The sequence below is a fragment of the Streptopelia decaocto genome, assembly GCF_964273445.1.
Source record: "Streptopelia decaocto genome assembly, chromosome: 7".
In the NCBI taxonomy this organism is placed as follows: Eukaryota; Metazoa; Chordata; class Aves; order Columbiformes; family Columbidae; genus Streptopelia; species Streptopelia decaocto.
The window spans coordinates 67,312,033-67,327,014 of record NC_138661.1 but is presented as its reverse complement, the minus strand read 5'-3'; the positions used below and the strand labels follow the sequence as shown (position 1 = coordinate 67,327,014).

Genomic DNA, 14,982 nt, shown 5'->3' with positions numbered 1-14,982 from the left:
GCTGTGCCGTGGCATGGGGACGCGGGGCACCGGGACATGGGGCATGGGGGTGGGTGGCTGTGCCGCAGCAAGACCCTGCTCCCCGCTTCCCCCCAGCTCGCTGCCCGAAAAACCCATCCTGGTGCATGCATGGCCCCCCCGCCTCCATGTCCCCCCCTGCTCCCCGTCTCCATGGGGGACACGGGACATTGGGGGTTCAGCCGGCTCTTCCCCCCCCGACTCCCACCCGCCCACCCTCCCGCTCTTCTTCCTCGACACGTCTCCTCCATCCCCGTTTCTCAGCTTCTTCCTTGCAGCCCGTCCCCAGCGGCTCCAGCCTGGCGCTTCGGTGTGTCTCCCATCCCGGCGACTTTCCGTCTGTCCGTCTGTCCATCCCATTCCTCTCTCGCAGTTCCCTCCCCGCAGGCCGGCGCTGGACGATGCTGCTCCTCTTCCTCTCTCTTTGCTCTCTCCCGCTCTCTCTTTTTCTCGCTGTCCGTGACCTCCGCCAGCACCCACGGCTCCACGGCACCTCCTCACCCAGCGGGTCCCGCCGCCACCTGCCTTTGCGCTGGTTTTAACCTGATTTTGCTTCCCCAGCTACCTCGGGCTCTCCGGTCCTCCCCGGTGCTGTCCCATCGGGATGTGTGTGCGTGGGTGTGCTTCTGTCCCCGTCGTCCCCAGGTCCCCCCGACATGTCCCCGTTGGCGTGTGCTTGGCGTGTCAGTGGGTGTCTCGTGGCATGCGTTGTGGCTTTGCTGGGGCTGTGCCACCAACGTGCCACCTGCCGTGGTGTGTGTGTGTCCCCTTGGTCTGCTGGTTTGTCACCGTGTCTCGGCGCGGGGGGTGCATCGTGGGGTGCCTGTCTGTGTGCGCATCCCCTCTGCCCTCGGGTCTCTCTAGAGCCACCCAGGGCTGCCCCCATCGCTGCCACCACCTGTCCCCTGTTGTCCCCTGTGCATGGTGGCAGCGTGGCCCCGGCGCGTGCCCATCCGTCTCTGTCCGACTGTCCCCTCCCTGGCACTGTGGCCACCAGTGTGGCTGTTCCCAAGCCCTGGCTGTGACAACTGGGGTGTGTGGGGACACCCAGGGCACCGGGGGTCTCGATGGCAGACGAAAAGGGGGGGTTAGCACCAGGCCACCAAAGCCACGCCACAGCACGAAGCACTGGTGGGTCAGCTCTGTGTTGGGGCAGGAAGGAGCTGTGCTGGTGGGGACCGGGTCACCACAGGGCTGAGTGGCTGCCGGTGACATCACCATGGTCTCTGTGGCCATGGGGAGTGGGACGTGGCCGGGGCATGGGACCTGCTGCCGTGCTCTGGAGTGACATCCCGCAGGGCACCGGCTGGCACTGAACCGGAACCAGCTGTGCCGGGAGGCTGGTGGCTGCAGCCGGTGCCACACAGCTGCCGGTGGCACATCCCTGGGTGCCCCCGCAGCCCGGCTCTGCCCGTGTCCCCGCCGGGAGAGGATGCTGCCCCTCGCTGTCCCCTCGGCTCTGTCCCCTCTCCCCTAAGGCTCTGCCTCTCTTTCCGCAGGTTGCCGGCCGGCGGCAAGGCGGTGACCACAGCGCCGGTGCCGGGGCAGCCACCGCAAGATGAGTCCGACCGCAAGACAGAGCCACATTCCTCCGTCTCCGACCTGGTCAACTCCCTGACCAGCGAGATGCTGATGGTGGGTGATGGGACGGGGTCCCCAGGGGTGACATCCCACCCTGGGCATCTCCTCGCATCCCCCCGGCTCTTCCCTGTGCCACAAGCGCTCCGGCACGTCCCAGCCTGCTCTGCCGTGTCCCCGTCACAGCCGGGCACCGTGGTGGCACAGCCGGGGTGACGCAGCCGTCCCCCCGCGGGCGAGTGGTGCCGGAGACGTGAGGGACGGGCTGTCAGGAGGAATTTGGCTAATTGGCGCTTCCCCGTCCCCGGGACGCGTGGCACGGAGCCAGGAGTCATCCGAGGCGATGGCACTGACGGGAAGAGACTGATGCCTTCTGACAGATGGGGGTCGGGTGCTTTTGTGAACCGAGTTTGGGTTCCAAAACAGGGCAGGGGAGAGGGGTGTGCAGACCCCACTGGTGGTCCCCTGCACCACGCTCACCCGCTTTGTCCCCCCGCCACAGCTCTCCCCGGGCTCCGAGGATGACGAGGCCCATGAAGGCATCAGCCGGGAGAACCTGGGCCGCATCCAGTTCAGCGTCGGCTACAACTTCCAGGAGTCCACCTTGACCGTCAAGATCATGAAGGCACAGGAGCTGCCAGCCAAGGACTTCAGCGGCACCAGCGACCCCTTCGTCAAGATCTACCTGCTCCCCGACAAGAAGCACAAGCTGGAGACCAAGGTGAAGCGGAAGAACCTCAACCCGCACTGGAACGAGACCTTCCTCTTTGAAGGTAGGGGCTGGGATGGACTGGAGTGGACTGGGGTGGGAGTGGAGCTGTTGTGGGATCCTCTGTCCTTCCTCCTGGGCTGGATCAGCTCAGCTTGAGCTGCCAACGTGGTGGCCACTGGCGATGAGACAGCTTAGCTAACGTGGTGGCTATCGGAGATGAGAAGGGTTGGCCAGCGTGGTGGCTATCAGTGATTGGACAGGTTGGCCAATGTGGTGGCCATCAGTGATGAGATGGGTTGGCCAGCCCATCGAGAATGAGATGGGTTGGCCAACAGTGTGGCCATTGGTGATGACATGGGTTGGCCAAGCCATCAAGGCCAGGTTGAAGGATTTTGCTCTGTGTCCCATAAAAGGGACATGAGAGGAGGCTCCTTCTCCCCTCAGCAGGCACCCATGGGCGAGTGCACACAGGGAATTAATCTGCTACCAGCCACCGTGGTGGCCCAAGGCCACAAGAAGCGTCCCGTGCTGTCTTCTGCCCATCCGCTGCCTGTCACCAACATACCCCCATCAGCACGGGCACTGGGTGCTGCTCACCATGGCCATGGTGGTGATGATGATGGATCCTCATCACCTTCATCTCCGGCACAGGGTTCCCTTACGAGAAGGTGGTGCAACGGGTGCTGTACCTCCAGGTCCTGGACTACGACCGCTTCAGCCGTAACGACCCCATCGGGGAGGTGTCCATCCCCCTCAACAAGGTGGACCTCACCCAGATGCAAACCTTCTGGAAGGATCTGAAGCCCTGCAGTGATGGCAGTGTAAGGGTCCCCCTGCCACCCCCTTAGGACAGCCCTTGAGAGGAGGTCACCCCCTGTCCCTGTGGTGTCCCATCCTCTTGCTGCCCCAACAGGGACGTTTTCTGCTTTGCAAGAAGGTTCGCCATCCAATGGAGAGGCTTCTCTTCCCAAATCTTTATAAGAAGGCACTAAGTAGCCCAAAGCGAATGTTTTATTTGGGGTCAAAAAGAGCTGGTTCAGGTAGATCTAAAATGAAAAGTTTTCTTTTTCTCCTGCCTCCAGCAAGACCAGAAAATGTCCCACTGGGGATGGCCCCGTGTCCTCCTGCCCTGATTTTCTGTACAGCCCCGAAGTCCCTGCTTGGACAGCTCGGGAGGGTCTCAGCCCAGCACCCCACTCCTGTGGTGGGACATCAGTGCTTGGGCTGGGTGCTGCAGCACAAGGGGGGTTGGCTTTTTGGGGTCCCCACCTGAGGTCCTCCACGGGTCCCACAGGGAAGCCGTGGGGAGCTGCTGCTGTCGCTGTGCTACAACCCCTCGGCCAACTCCATCGTGGTGAACATCATCAAAGCGCGGAACCTCAAAGCCATGGACATCGGGGGCACATCAGGTAGGAGCTGTGACTCCCCCCACGCCGGCCATGGCTGTCAGAGGCCCAGCCGGCGCTGAGAGCAGCTCCTGTCGCCCCCAGACCCCTACGTGAAGGTGTGGCTGATGTACAAGGACAAGCGGGTGGAGAAGAAGAAGACGGTGGTGATGAAGCGGTGCCTGAACCCCGTCTTCAACGAGTCCTTCGCCTTCGACATCCCCACGGAGCGGCTGCGCGAGACCACCATTGTCATCACCGTCATGGACAAGGACAGGCTGAGCCGCAACGATGTCATTGGCAAGGTGGGTTCTGTGTGGTGGTGGGACCCAGAGATGTGTCCTGCTGAGGGGTGGCAGCTGGGGGACAGCCAGGTCTCTGGTTGATGGAGACCGGGGCCATCTCAAGCTGGAGATGAAGGTGGAGGATGGTGGGGACCTGACCTGCACTGGAGGGAGCTCCAACTTGCCAAAAACCTATTTATAATGAGGCAAAAATCAAAGTCCCTGATGGCTCCTGTGTGCTGGCGGTCCAGGTGGAGCTGGAGACCCTCCCCGTGGTGGCACCATCCTGGGCAGGACAGCAGGGACAGGCTGTGGGGATCAGCTGGGGGTCCCCAGGGTCCACATCCACCACCAGCCCAGTCCCCGTGCCGGCGTTACCCACCATCTCCCCATAACAGGAGCGGAGGGATCCATCCCCTCTGGATTTGATTTCCATTAAGTCCATCCCACTCTCCGCTCGTTAGGGTAACGATGACAAACGAGCGCGGTAATCTCCGTTATTAGCGCTCACCGAGCCAATGAGCTCCAAATGCTGTGCCATAATCAAGCAAAACATGTGAATTGGGATAAAACGGGGAGGGGGATGAGGTGTCCCATCCCAGATGGGACATCGCCAGTGGCACAAGCCCAACGCCAGCCAGGGGTCTGGACAGACGGACAGACTGATGGTGCCCACGATGTCTCCGCTTTGCGTTAGAGCTGCCGGGAGCATCATGGTGCAAAAGCAAAACGGTGTGAGAGCCAAGCGATGCTGCCAGTGGTGGAGCCAGAGGAGAGGAGTGTGCCCTTCACACCATGGCCGGCAGCCTCCTAATCACTCTTAATTGCATAATCAGCAGCGATCCGCTAAGCCAGAGCAGCGGCACTGGCTCCCTGAGCCATAGGGAGGGCTGGCATGTGGTTTTCCCCATCACCATATGGAAAATAGATGGATAAAAGGGCATGGGGATGATGCCACACAGCGGGGAGGGAGGAGGTTGGGGACAAAGGTGACAGCTCCAGGGAGCAGGATGGGGCCGGGGGGGCAGGTCCGAGGTGCTGCCGTGTCCCCACAGATTTACCTGTCGTGGAAGAGCGGCCCTGGGGAGGTGAAGCACTGGAAGGACATGATCGCCCGGCCCCGGCAGGCCGTGGCACAGTGGCACCAGCTGAAGGCCTGAGCACCCCAAGACTGTGCAGGGGTCCCCCAATTCCCACCCGGCCCCCGTCACCCCTCTGAGGAGCCAAGGGACCGGTGGGACAGTGGCTCATGGGAACCTGGCGGTAGGAGCGGGACGGAGCCCCCCCAGCTCCCCGCTTTCTCCTTTCGCCATCACGGGGATTTGGGGGACGCCCAGCCAGGACCCCCAGCCAAGGAGGGTGACAGAAGCGATGACCCCCCTGTCCCCATCCCCGCCACTGGGCAGGACTTCTGCGAGTGCTTCCAGCCCTGGGAGCCCCTCTGCCCCCCCCATTTCAGGGGGACCAGGCTGTGGGTGCAAGAGGGACCCCCGCAACATCCCCCTCTTTTTTCAGCTCAATAAAACCTCTCCGAGCCGTCAGTGTCACCCGAGCGGGGCCACAGACCGCCCCCCCCATGCCCTGTCTTGTCCCCCCCACCCTCCCTGAGGTGGGGGACACCTTGAGGGGGGGCGGAGGGTGACATCCCCCTTTCCCTGGGCCCTCTGGGATCGGAAGCCATGACACAGTTCGTTAGCCAAAGCGGGCTCGTTAGTGCACTGCCTACAGCTGGGTTCGATGCTTTACCTCCATTTTCGGGCTCACTCCCTCCATGGGGACCCCGCCAGCCTGCCACCACCCCAGCTCTTCCCCCGTAACCCCCACCCTGGGCATGTCCCCGCAGGGGACGGTCCCTGAGCCCCTGGGGGGACACTGAGCATCCCCAGGTGACCCAGGCACTGGAGGCTAATCCGGGACAACCCCATGAGCCCTGTGCCCAGCACTGGGGTCCCTGGGGGATAGGCCCATTTTCCCCATCCTGGGAAGGTGATGTCCCCTTCCTGGGGAGGTGACATCCCCTGGGCCACCCCCTGTATCCCCATCAGCCTCTCCCAGACCTTCCTGCTTGCTCCACAGGGCAGGGGGTCCCCAAAGTGGGGACAGACCCACCTGGGAGCCCCATGGGACACAGGGACTTGTCGGGGTGACAGATGGGGTTGGTTGTCCCCACCGCCCTGCGCTGTGGGGGGGTCAGCGGTGGCTCTGACAGGACCACAGCAGCACTTGGGTGGGATGTGACACATCCCTGCCCATCCCCAGCAGGTGCCACTGGTGCCACTTGGTGTCCAGCTACTCCACCAGGACTGGCACAAGGCGAGGACATGGTGGCCAATGTCTGTGTGTCCCCATGGCAGCTCCTGGGGTGTCCCCGTGCCCCTCTGGATGGAGGGACATTGGCCGAGCCCTCCAGGAGGAGGGGACAGGTGGGTGCTGCCACCTCCGCAGCCATCTCAGGTAGGACACGGCCACCCATGGGGACACCCAGAGTGATTCCAAAGGCAGCTGGGTGCCCACGGGCATGGAGCCACCTCCCCTGGCCAAGGGTCCCCCATCCTCAGTCTTCCTGCTGTCCCCGTGGCACCTGCCACCTGTCACCCCTCCCACACCCGTGGGGACGACACCGAGGTCACCAACACCCCACTGCTGGGTGCCACCGAGCCACAGCCCCCGGGTGCCACCGAGAGCAGGGGCTGTCCCCTGGGGGGGCTGCGTACAGCCCAGTTTTAGCGTGTCACCCTGTCACCATCATCCCTGTGCCACAGCGTGTCCCAGCCGGTGGCACAAGCCCCACGAGCGTTAATGCCACCCCATGGGACTGCGTGGGGACATGGGATGCTGGGGGGGGCACCCACTTGAACCCCCATGGGGTTTTCTCCAAGTCGCGGTGGGGGGGATCCCGCACCAGAACACCCCAAAAGTCCCCAGGGTGCTAGTCCCTTCTCCCACTGATGGGGACGTCCCCAGTGCCCTGGGGGACGAGCCGCCTGGGGACACGGTGGCAGCGGGACCGTCCCGTGGGGGTTTGCCAGCCCCCCCAGTCCCTCTTTAGCCGATTTTGGACAATCTGGAGAGAAGTCATACTACTGCTACTACAGTAATAACTGACGCTTTTAGGGACATTTGTATTTTTATCATTTTCTCTCTTTATTTTTTAACATAAAAGAGATTGACACGTCCGGGGGGGCGCACCCCAAAGCTGGGCACTACAGCGGGTTGTGCCGGGGTCCCCCCCGAGCTGGGGGGGGCTGTGCCAAGGTGGGTGTCCCCAAATGGCCCCTCGGTCACCCCCTGTCCCCCTGGAAGGATTTCTTGTCTACAGTTGGCTCCCCCGGGGCCTCGTGTGTTCATTTTTTAACTCTAGAGCTCTTAGCCGTTCTCTTGTTCAGGTATCTTTCTTCTTCATGTGACAGTAACATCCAACTGGTGTGTAAAATACAGCGAAAAAAGACAAAAAAAAAAATTAAAAATGTAAAAAAATAATAATAAAAACAAACGACAAAAGCCCAGACCAGCCGGCGAGGGGGTGCCCGGCCAGCGATGTCACCCCCTGCCGGTGGCTTTGCTGCGTGGGGTGCTGTGACCAGATCCCCCCTTTCCCAATAACAGCAGCAGAGGCCGGGGGGGGCTGGGGGGGTGGCAAGGGTTGGGGCGCCTTCTTTGCAGAATCCTATTTTTGGGGAGCGGGGCCCCTCGTTTTCTGGAGGCAGCCCCTGTTCTCGGTAATAAAGGACAGTCAGTAACTGCCACTGCGCTTCATCTCTGGGCCGGGGGGACGCGGGGGACAGATCCTGCGGTCCCCTGACAGCGGTGACTGCAGGGGGCGTGGGCCAGGAGGGTCACAGTGTCACCTGCATCTGGCTGAGCATCCCCCAGCACTGAGCATCCCCCTCAGCACTGAGCATCCCCCCAACACTGAGCATCCCCCCAGCACCGAGCATCCCCCAACACTGAGCATCCCCCAGCACTGAGCATCCCCCCAGCACTGAGCATCCCCCAACACTGAGCATCCCCCAACACTGAGCATCCCCCAACACTGAGCATCCCCCAGCACTGAGCATCCCCCTCAGCACTGAGCATCCCCCCAGCACTGAGCATCCCCCCAGCACCGAGCATCCCCCAACACTGAGCATCCCCCAGCACTGAGCATCCCCCCAGCACTGAGCATCCCCCCAGCACCGAGCATCCCCCCAGCACCGAGCATCCCCCAACACTGAGCATCCCCCCAGCACTGAGCATCCCCCCAGCACCGAGCATCCCCCCCGAGCACTGAGCATCCCCCCCCCAACATGTACAAGGAGGGGGGACAATGGGACAGATGATGCTTGAGGACCCCCTGGTGAAGGGGACACGTGCTGGGGAGGACAGGGCAGGGAACACTCCCTGCAAAGGGAGGGGACAAGGAAAGACACCTGGGCCTGCTAATCAGGGCAGGTAATTAGGGTAATTAATGAGGGTTCATTAAGAGCAGCCCTAGCAGGTAGGTGGCTCCTAGGAGGGGTGTGGGACCCTCCCTTAGGGTCCCTGCAGGGGCTTTGGGGACCCCCAGCCCTGGGGGACAACGCTGCCCCAGGTGACACAGCCAGAGAGGGTGACAGAGCGGGGACAGAGGGGTGAGTGTCCATCCCAGCGAGGCCGGGGGTCTGGGCTGGGTCCCTGGGGGTGACATGGGGACAGGGACTGGGATATGGCTCTGTGTGGGGGACAGAGCAGGGGGACAGTGTCCTGGGCAGGCAGGGGACACGTGGCTGGCACCGCAGCGGCTCGAGTGGCTCTTAAATAATTAAACCAATGCTGGTATTGAATAAATAAAAGAAACTCCAAACTTGGGGATGGCAGGAGAGCTGTGTCCTCTGTGCCTGGGATTGTGTCCCTCCGGATCCCCAGCGGCTGGTGGCAGTGGGGGACAGGAGGGGACAAGGCTGTCCCCTGCCTGGCTCCTGTGTCCCAGCAGAGGTCAGGTCGCTGCTTCTCCAACCTGTTCAGGCTCTGGTTTGTGTCCAGCTGAGCCAAATCTGGAGGTTTTGGCAGCAACAAGCCACCAACGGCACCGGTGTCACCGCGCCGGGCTGCTGTCCGGGCTGTCACACCAGAGCCGTGTTTCTTTTATCGCGCTGCATGTTGAAAACAGCGAACATAAGAATCCTCTTGGCCCCATGCAGTGACCTGGGGGAGCCGGCTGGAGCCACAGTGACCCCCAAGCCTGTCCCTTTGTCCCCACGACCGGTGGGAGCAGATGGGAATCACAGCGTGATCCCGGCGAGGCCACAAACGCTGCGACGCGGGGCTGCGCGAGTGGGCAGGGATATATATAGAGACAGACGTATGGATGATGCACGCTGCGCGCACGCCTTGCTGGCTGCCGGGGCTCCGGCGATGCCCCAAAAATACTCGTGCAGAGCAGAGATGTGTGAGGTTTCTGCTGACTGTGGCAGCTCCTGGTTCCCCGCGTCACCGTGCCGGTTGTCACCAGTGCCACAGACCCCAACCCAGCTCCTTCCCCCAGCCGGGGTGGGAAACCCAGGGGTGGGAAAAGGCTGCAGGGAGCTGCTTCCCAGGGTGTCGGAGCTTCTGGATCCGGCCCTGGCAGTGGGGACATTGTGGTGACACCCAGGGCCACCTGCACGCCTTGTCCTGGGGGTCTGGCAGGGGTCTGCACGGAGCAGGTGACAGCGGCCAGGCTGTGCCAGGCAGAAATGCACATCTTGCTTATCAGCCAGGCTCTCTGCCAGGGCCAGCACCCCACTGGGTGATGGCTAATTACCTGCTAATTAGCAGCAGTGACTCCCCAGGCAAAGCAGTAGCACCCCAGATCGATGGGGTGCACCCCAAGGTGCCCTATGCCAGGATGCTCTGCCCGTTACAAACCACCACAGCGAAGGCTGCCCAAGTGGCAGGAGGGACCAAGAGCCTGTCCCTGTCCCCAAACCCGAGCGGGGACGGCGAGCTGAGCTCCTGCTGAGCTTGGGTGGGTTTGGGACCCACCCTCCGCAAGCGGGAATGGAAACGGCGCCTCGTTACCGCTGGAAAGGCAAGAGCTTCATCAGCCGCTCCGCGCATCCCGCGGACGAGGATGCTCGGGCATATCTAAAATAGCTGCGGTTCCCGCTGCAGAGCGGGGAGGGGGGGAAAAGCCTCGTGAGCGTGGGAGAGGATGTGGCGGGAGCGCTGGCTGCCTCCCAGCCCCCAAACCCAAAGCCCTCGCGATGCAAAGCGGATGCGCGGTCTGAAACCTCCGACAAAACCCCAGCCCTGGCAGGGAGCGTTCGGCACCGCGGTGCCTCGGCGGAGGGAGGGAGCTGGGCGGAGGGAAATGGGGCTCCCTGGGGTCTTAAAAATAAGAGGAGCCGCTATTTTTGCACCAGGACGTGTCGCCGTGTTGCCAGCAGTTCCCAAACAGCCCCCCTTCCCAGCCGCAGCCCCCCCGGAGAACAGAGCCCATCACCTTTCTCTCACACCAGGTTTTCTTGGGTTTGTGCTTTTTTATTGCTTGAGTTTGGTGCAAACAGAGCTCAGGGAGGGGGAAGAGGAAGGATAAGTGCCCATTTTGGAGCAGGGAGAGCTGCTCCTCTTCCTGTACAGAGGCAAAATCCTTTCCAGGTTTGAGATGGGCTTGTGCCCCCGTGGAGTTTCCATGGGCTCCTTCCCCAGCCCGGCAGAGCCCTCTCTCTTCCCCAGCCCAGTTCCAGGGGCAGGACAGTGATCTCTGGGGTGAGAAGGGATCTGCGTCTTCAATCTCGAGCCTTGCTGCTCTTCAGGGTGACGGGGTCCATGTGGAACAGATGCAAAAGTTGCTGCTTTTTCCTGTCCTGCCCCACGGAGCCAGGAGCAAAGGACGCATGTGGAGGCAGTGGTAGGCAGGTCCCTGTGCTCGTGGGCTGGCATCTGCGGGACACCGGGCTCTCAGTAGCACCGTGCGGCCTGTCCAGCAGGCAAGGGGGGTTTGTGGGGTCACCCATCAGGGCAGGGGGCTGTTTCCCCCCATGCAAGGCACCCTGCGGTTACATGGGATGCTCTGAGGTGGGCTTGTGGATCCCAGTGGTGCAGATCCAAGCGGCAGCTCTTTGCTGTCTCAGCTGGGAGATGCTGGTCCTCATTTTCCTTTGCGTGGAGGCTGTGAGCTCCCTTCTTCCCCAGCTCTAGCTGGGAGTCCTTGGGAGGGCAGTGGGGGATCCTCATCCCTCTGCTGTGCATCCCTGAGGGCGTCTGGCTGCAGCCTGGTGGCTCATGTTTCCTCCGGGGAGCCCGGCAGGGCCGCAAAGCTGCCGTCCCCGTTTTCCAGTAGCGGGGAGCTGTCCCCGGGGGCAACCGGTAGGGCTTCGGTGCCTTCCTCCTCCTCCTCCTCCTGGCGCTGCAGGCTCTGCAGGCGCTCCTGCCGCGCCTCCATGAACTCCTGCGCCCCGTCGCCCACCAGCCGGACGGCGTCCCCCACGCAGGGCGGCTGCCGCGCAGGGTTGTGGTCGTAGGAGAGGAGGCGCAGGGCGGTGAGGCCGCTCAGGTCGGGGAAGTGGGCGATGCGGTTGCGGTCCAGGTCGAGGACGCGGAGGTGACCCATGCGCAGCAGAGCGGGCGGAAACTCCTCGAAGCGGTTCCCGTAGAGCCAGAGCCCGCGCAGGCCGGCCATGCGGGGCAGCGCGGCGGGCAGGCGGGCCAGGCGGTTGTCACCCAGCTGGAGGCTGCGCAGCTCGGGCAGGCCCAGGAGGGCGCGGGGGAAGCGGGCGAGGAAGTTTCCCTCCAGCCAGAGGCAGCGCAAGCTCTGCAGGCGGGCGAAGGCGGGCGGCAGCCCCTGCAGCCCGTTGCGGCCCAGGTAGAGATGCGCCAGGCGGGGCAGGAGGCACACGGCCTCGGGCACCTCCAGCAGCTCGTTCCCATCCAGAGCCAAGGTGCGGAGGTGCCGCAGGGCCCCCAGCTCGGCCGGCAGCTCCCGCAGCCCCGCACCGCTCAGGTAAAGCTTCCGTAAACCCCGCTGCGCCCACAGGGCCGGCGGGACCCGGCCTCCCCGCACCTCCAGCCGCTGCTCGGTGCCCTCCGGGCCCTCGGCCACCGCCAGCCCCGCCGAGCCGCCGCTCCCCATCCCCGCCGCGGGGCCCACGCCGTTGCCGCGGCAACCGCCCGCAGCCAATGGGAACGCGGGGGCGGGGCCTGGCAGCGGGAGACACGCCCCCCTCTCGGCACCTGAGCGGTTGCCACGCCCTCGTCCCGCCTAGCCACGCCCCCATGCCCCACCCTGGTCCGTTATCGCCCCGCCCTGCCCCACCCACCCACCATCAGCATCTCCCCCAACTGGGTGGGCCCGGAGGTCCCTCCCTCCGTAATCTCCCGTGGGACTCCCCAGGAGGTGCTGCAGGGTGTGTCCCCCCCAGCACAGCCACCCCCCCACTGCCATGTCACACCCCATGGCCAGGGAGGGACCTTGTCACCCTGTCACCCCACGTGATCCCACCCTGCGGACAGCCTGGGGGGCTCCTTCCTCCTCTCCCCTCCTTGTTGTCCCCCCCGCCCCGGTTTGTCCCCTGCCACAAACCAGCTGTGTCATCCCACGGGTGGTGACACAAAGCCAGGCTCGTACAGCCCCCCAGTGGCTGCCGGCCAGGTGGCACCACCCCCCAAAACCCTCCTGCCAGCCTCGGGGTGCAGGTATCACCCAAAATGAGGGACCTGGGTGGCAGAGGTGACAATGACTTTGTGCCCAGGAAGATCATTCTCAGTCTTTATTTCTCTGTGTGCTTCCAGGGATCGGGGAGGTCCCCAAAGAACTGGGGTTCCCCAAAGAACGGGGGCTACTAGTGAGACTGTGGCCCCCGGGGTGCCACTGGTGTCACCCGGGGGGCTGGCCACCAGTGTCCCCAACCCCAGTGGGGTGGTTGTTGGTGCTGAAGCCGCTGGGGCGCAGGGGCTGGATCCCCCCCACGGGTCTGGCCGTCAGGTTTGGGTCCCGCCAGCACCGAGCTGGAAAATCCGGGAGAAACGGGGTGAGGGGGCTGGACCCACCCCGCCCAGGGCAATGACAACCCCAGTCCCAGAGTCACCCCAAACTCACCTGGCGCTGTGGGGGACATGGTGGCGCGGGGGGGCACATACTGGCCATTGTTGGTGGTGAAACCCGATGGCTCCTGGGGGATGGAGAGGGGTTGGGGGGACAGGGATGGAGACAAGGACAGGGATGGGGATGGCCCTGCTGGGTAAGGGGACAGGGTTGGGGACAGTGCCACATCTGCACCCACCATCCTGCCAGCCTTCTGCCGTCCCAGCAGCCTGTCCTGTGTCCCTCGTGGTGCCCGCAGCCCTCGGGACACGAATCGGACAGCGTGACCCACCACGGGCAAATCCTGCATTGGGGACAGCGAGTGAGGATGGGGAGGGGACACAGGGACAAGGCAGCGGGACAGGGGGGTCCTGCTCACCACCGTGCCCAGGGAGTTTGGCACCTCCCGGGTGAAGCCGCTGCCTCGCTCAGAGCCCCCTGGCAGCTCTGGGAGCATCTCATCACCCTGCGAGGGGACAGAGATGGGATAGGGGTGTCCCCTGCCTGTCCCCCAGCCCTGCCTGGTGTCCCCACCCCTGTCCTGCTTACGCGGCTGCGCACAGAGGGCAGATAATCCGTTTTGGTGACACTGACACCGAGCTGTGGGAGGAAAAAAGTGTCCCCTGGGGTGTAGAGAGGATTTGGGGGGCTGGCAGGGGGTGACAAGGGACATGGTGGGGTGGGGACTCACAGGCTGGGTTGACAGGGCTGGCAGGACATTGTCACCCCGCGGGAAGGCCTTGGTGAAGCCCGATGGCTCCGTGGCACCGATGCTTGTTTTCTGCAGGATGTCTGTGGGGAAAAAATGGGGAGGAAGACCCTGTCCCCCAGCCCTGTCCCCAACCCCACAGCCAGCCATGGCGTTTCCTGGTGTCACTGCACTGGGGACAGCCTGTCTCCCTGCGTTTGGGGGTTCACAAGGATGAGTGACACAGAGGAGGACGCCCCTGCTGGAGCTGCCCCTGGGGCCACCGACACCCCAAACCCTCCTGGGGACAGAGCTGTCCCCAGGGCCACCAACCCTGTCCAAACCTTCCTGGGGACAGAGCTGGCCCTGGGACCACCAATCCCCCCCTAAAGCCTCCTGGGGCTGGAGTTGGCATTGAGATGCCCCAAAACCCTCCTGGGGACACAGCTGTCCCCAGGGCCACCAACCCCCCCAAACCCTTACCTGGCTCGGTGCAGCCACCGCCACACTCCCCAAGTGACTTGGGGAGGTCCTGGTGATGCCACCTGTGCTGGGGACTCACCCCCCCGGCGCAGAGGCAGCAGGGGGGACACTCCTGGTGGTATCCACTGGGCGGCTGGTGCAGGTGTCGCGGCAGGAGGCCGCGGCCGTCAGGGTGCCAGTGGGGCTGGAAGTGCTCGGTGGTGGCTGAGACGCTGTCCTGGCTGTGACAAGGCCAACACAGCTGTGACAAAGGGGCTCCAAAAGTTGTCCCCCAGCCCGGTGTGGGGGTACGTACCACTCTGCGGTGCCGCACGAGCGGAGGAGGGAGGGGACATCCGAGCGGTAGTTGGACACGAAGCCAGCGCCCGTGTGGTGGCCGAGGCGGGGACGGAAACACGGCTGGCCTGGGGGACGGTGGGAACAAGGGGGGCTCAGCCCTGAAAGTGAGCCCCCCCTGTTTTTGGGGAGTCACTCGGGACCCCTGTACCGTAAGCCAGCCCGTAGGTCGTGGCGTAGAAGTTCATGATGTCGGTGCTGCCCCCGGCTTGTCCCCTTGCCGAGGACCGCAGCTTAACACGGGGACGGGGATTGACAAAGGGACAGACGGACGCCATGGTGGGGCTGTCCCCAAGCAGCTCCCTGAGACTGCGGAATGTCCCCGCAGGCACTGTCTCCTGGTAACCAGCACGGTGACGTGTCACCGGAGAGCAGGATATGCGGTGACGTGTCACCAGGGAGCAGGGTGTCCCACTCCAACCTCCTGTGAGGGGATCAGAGCCCCCCCAAGTGTGGGGCCACCTCCTGTGGGTCCC

General features: G+C 63.7%; 3 protein-coding genes across 4 annotated transcripts in view; 1 reads left to right on the top strand and 2 right to left on the bottom strand.

The window, feature by feature from the left end:
- The window catches only part of SYT7 (synaptotagmin 7), a 28,505-nt gene extending 20,914 nt beyond the window's left edge, over positions 1-7,591 (top strand). For both annotated transcript variants that reach the window (XM_082058397.1, XM_082058396.1), the window contains 6 exons: positions 1,518-1,653; positions 2,099-2,369; positions 2,960-3,129; positions 3,603-3,717; positions 3,799-3,998; positions 5,033-7,591. In XM_082058397.1, the coding sequence (XP_081914523.1) occupies positions 1,518-1,653; positions 2,099-2,369; positions 2,960-3,129; positions 3,603-3,717; positions 3,799-3,998; positions 5,033-5,137 (997 nt within the window). In that variant the 3' untranslated portion in view covers positions 5,138-7,591. The remainder of the gene's footprint in view (positions 1-1,517; positions 1,654-2,098; positions 2,370-2,959; positions 3,130-3,602; positions 3,718-3,798; positions 3,999-5,032) is intronic.
- A 3,334-nt stretch (positions 7,592-10,925) lies between these two features.
- Positions 10,926-12,048, bottom strand: LRRC10B (leucine rich repeat containing 10B; the record flags this gene model as incomplete). The annotated part of the gene is made up of 1 exon (XM_082058795.1): positions 10,926-12,048. One exon carries the CDS (start codon positions 12,046-12,048, stop codon positions 11,200-11,202), a length of 849 nt encoding a protein of 282 aa, XP_081914921.1. The 3' UTR covers positions 10,926-11,199.
- Positions 12,049-12,683: 635 nt separating this feature from the next.
- Positions 12,684-14,954, bottom strand: SAXO4 (stabilizer of axonemal microtubules 4). Its single transcript, XM_082057853.1, has 9 exons — positions 14,658-14,954; positions 14,466-14,574; positions 14,171-14,391; positions 13,691-13,791; positions 13,549-13,599; positions 13,379-13,465; positions 13,199-13,303; positions 13,015-13,087; positions 12,684-12,923 (listed from the first exon to the last, which is right to left on the bottom strand). Exons 1-9 carry the CDS (start codon positions 14,782-14,784, stop codon positions 12,793-12,795), a joined length of 1,005 nt encoding a protein of 334 aa, XP_081913979.1. The 5' UTR covers positions 14,785-14,954; the 3' UTR covers positions 12,684-12,792.
- Between the last annotated feature and the right edge of the window lie 28 nt (positions 14,955-14,982).

Excerpts from the sequence above, each read along its gene's own strand:
- SAXO4 (XM_082057853.1), bottom strand. The coding sequence starts at position 14,784 with ATGGCGTCCGTCTGTCCCTTTGTCAATCCCCGTCCCCGTGTTAAGCTG. Across the intron at positions 13,304-13,378 it reads CAAACTCCCTGGGCACGGTG|GATTTGCCCGTGGTGGGTCA; the intron begins GTGAGCAGGACC and ends TCCCCAATGCAG. Across the intron at positions 13,088-13,198 it reads GGCAGAAGGCTGGCAGGATG|GAGCCATCGGGTTTCACCAC; the intron begins GTGGGTGCAGAT and ends TCCATCCCCCAG.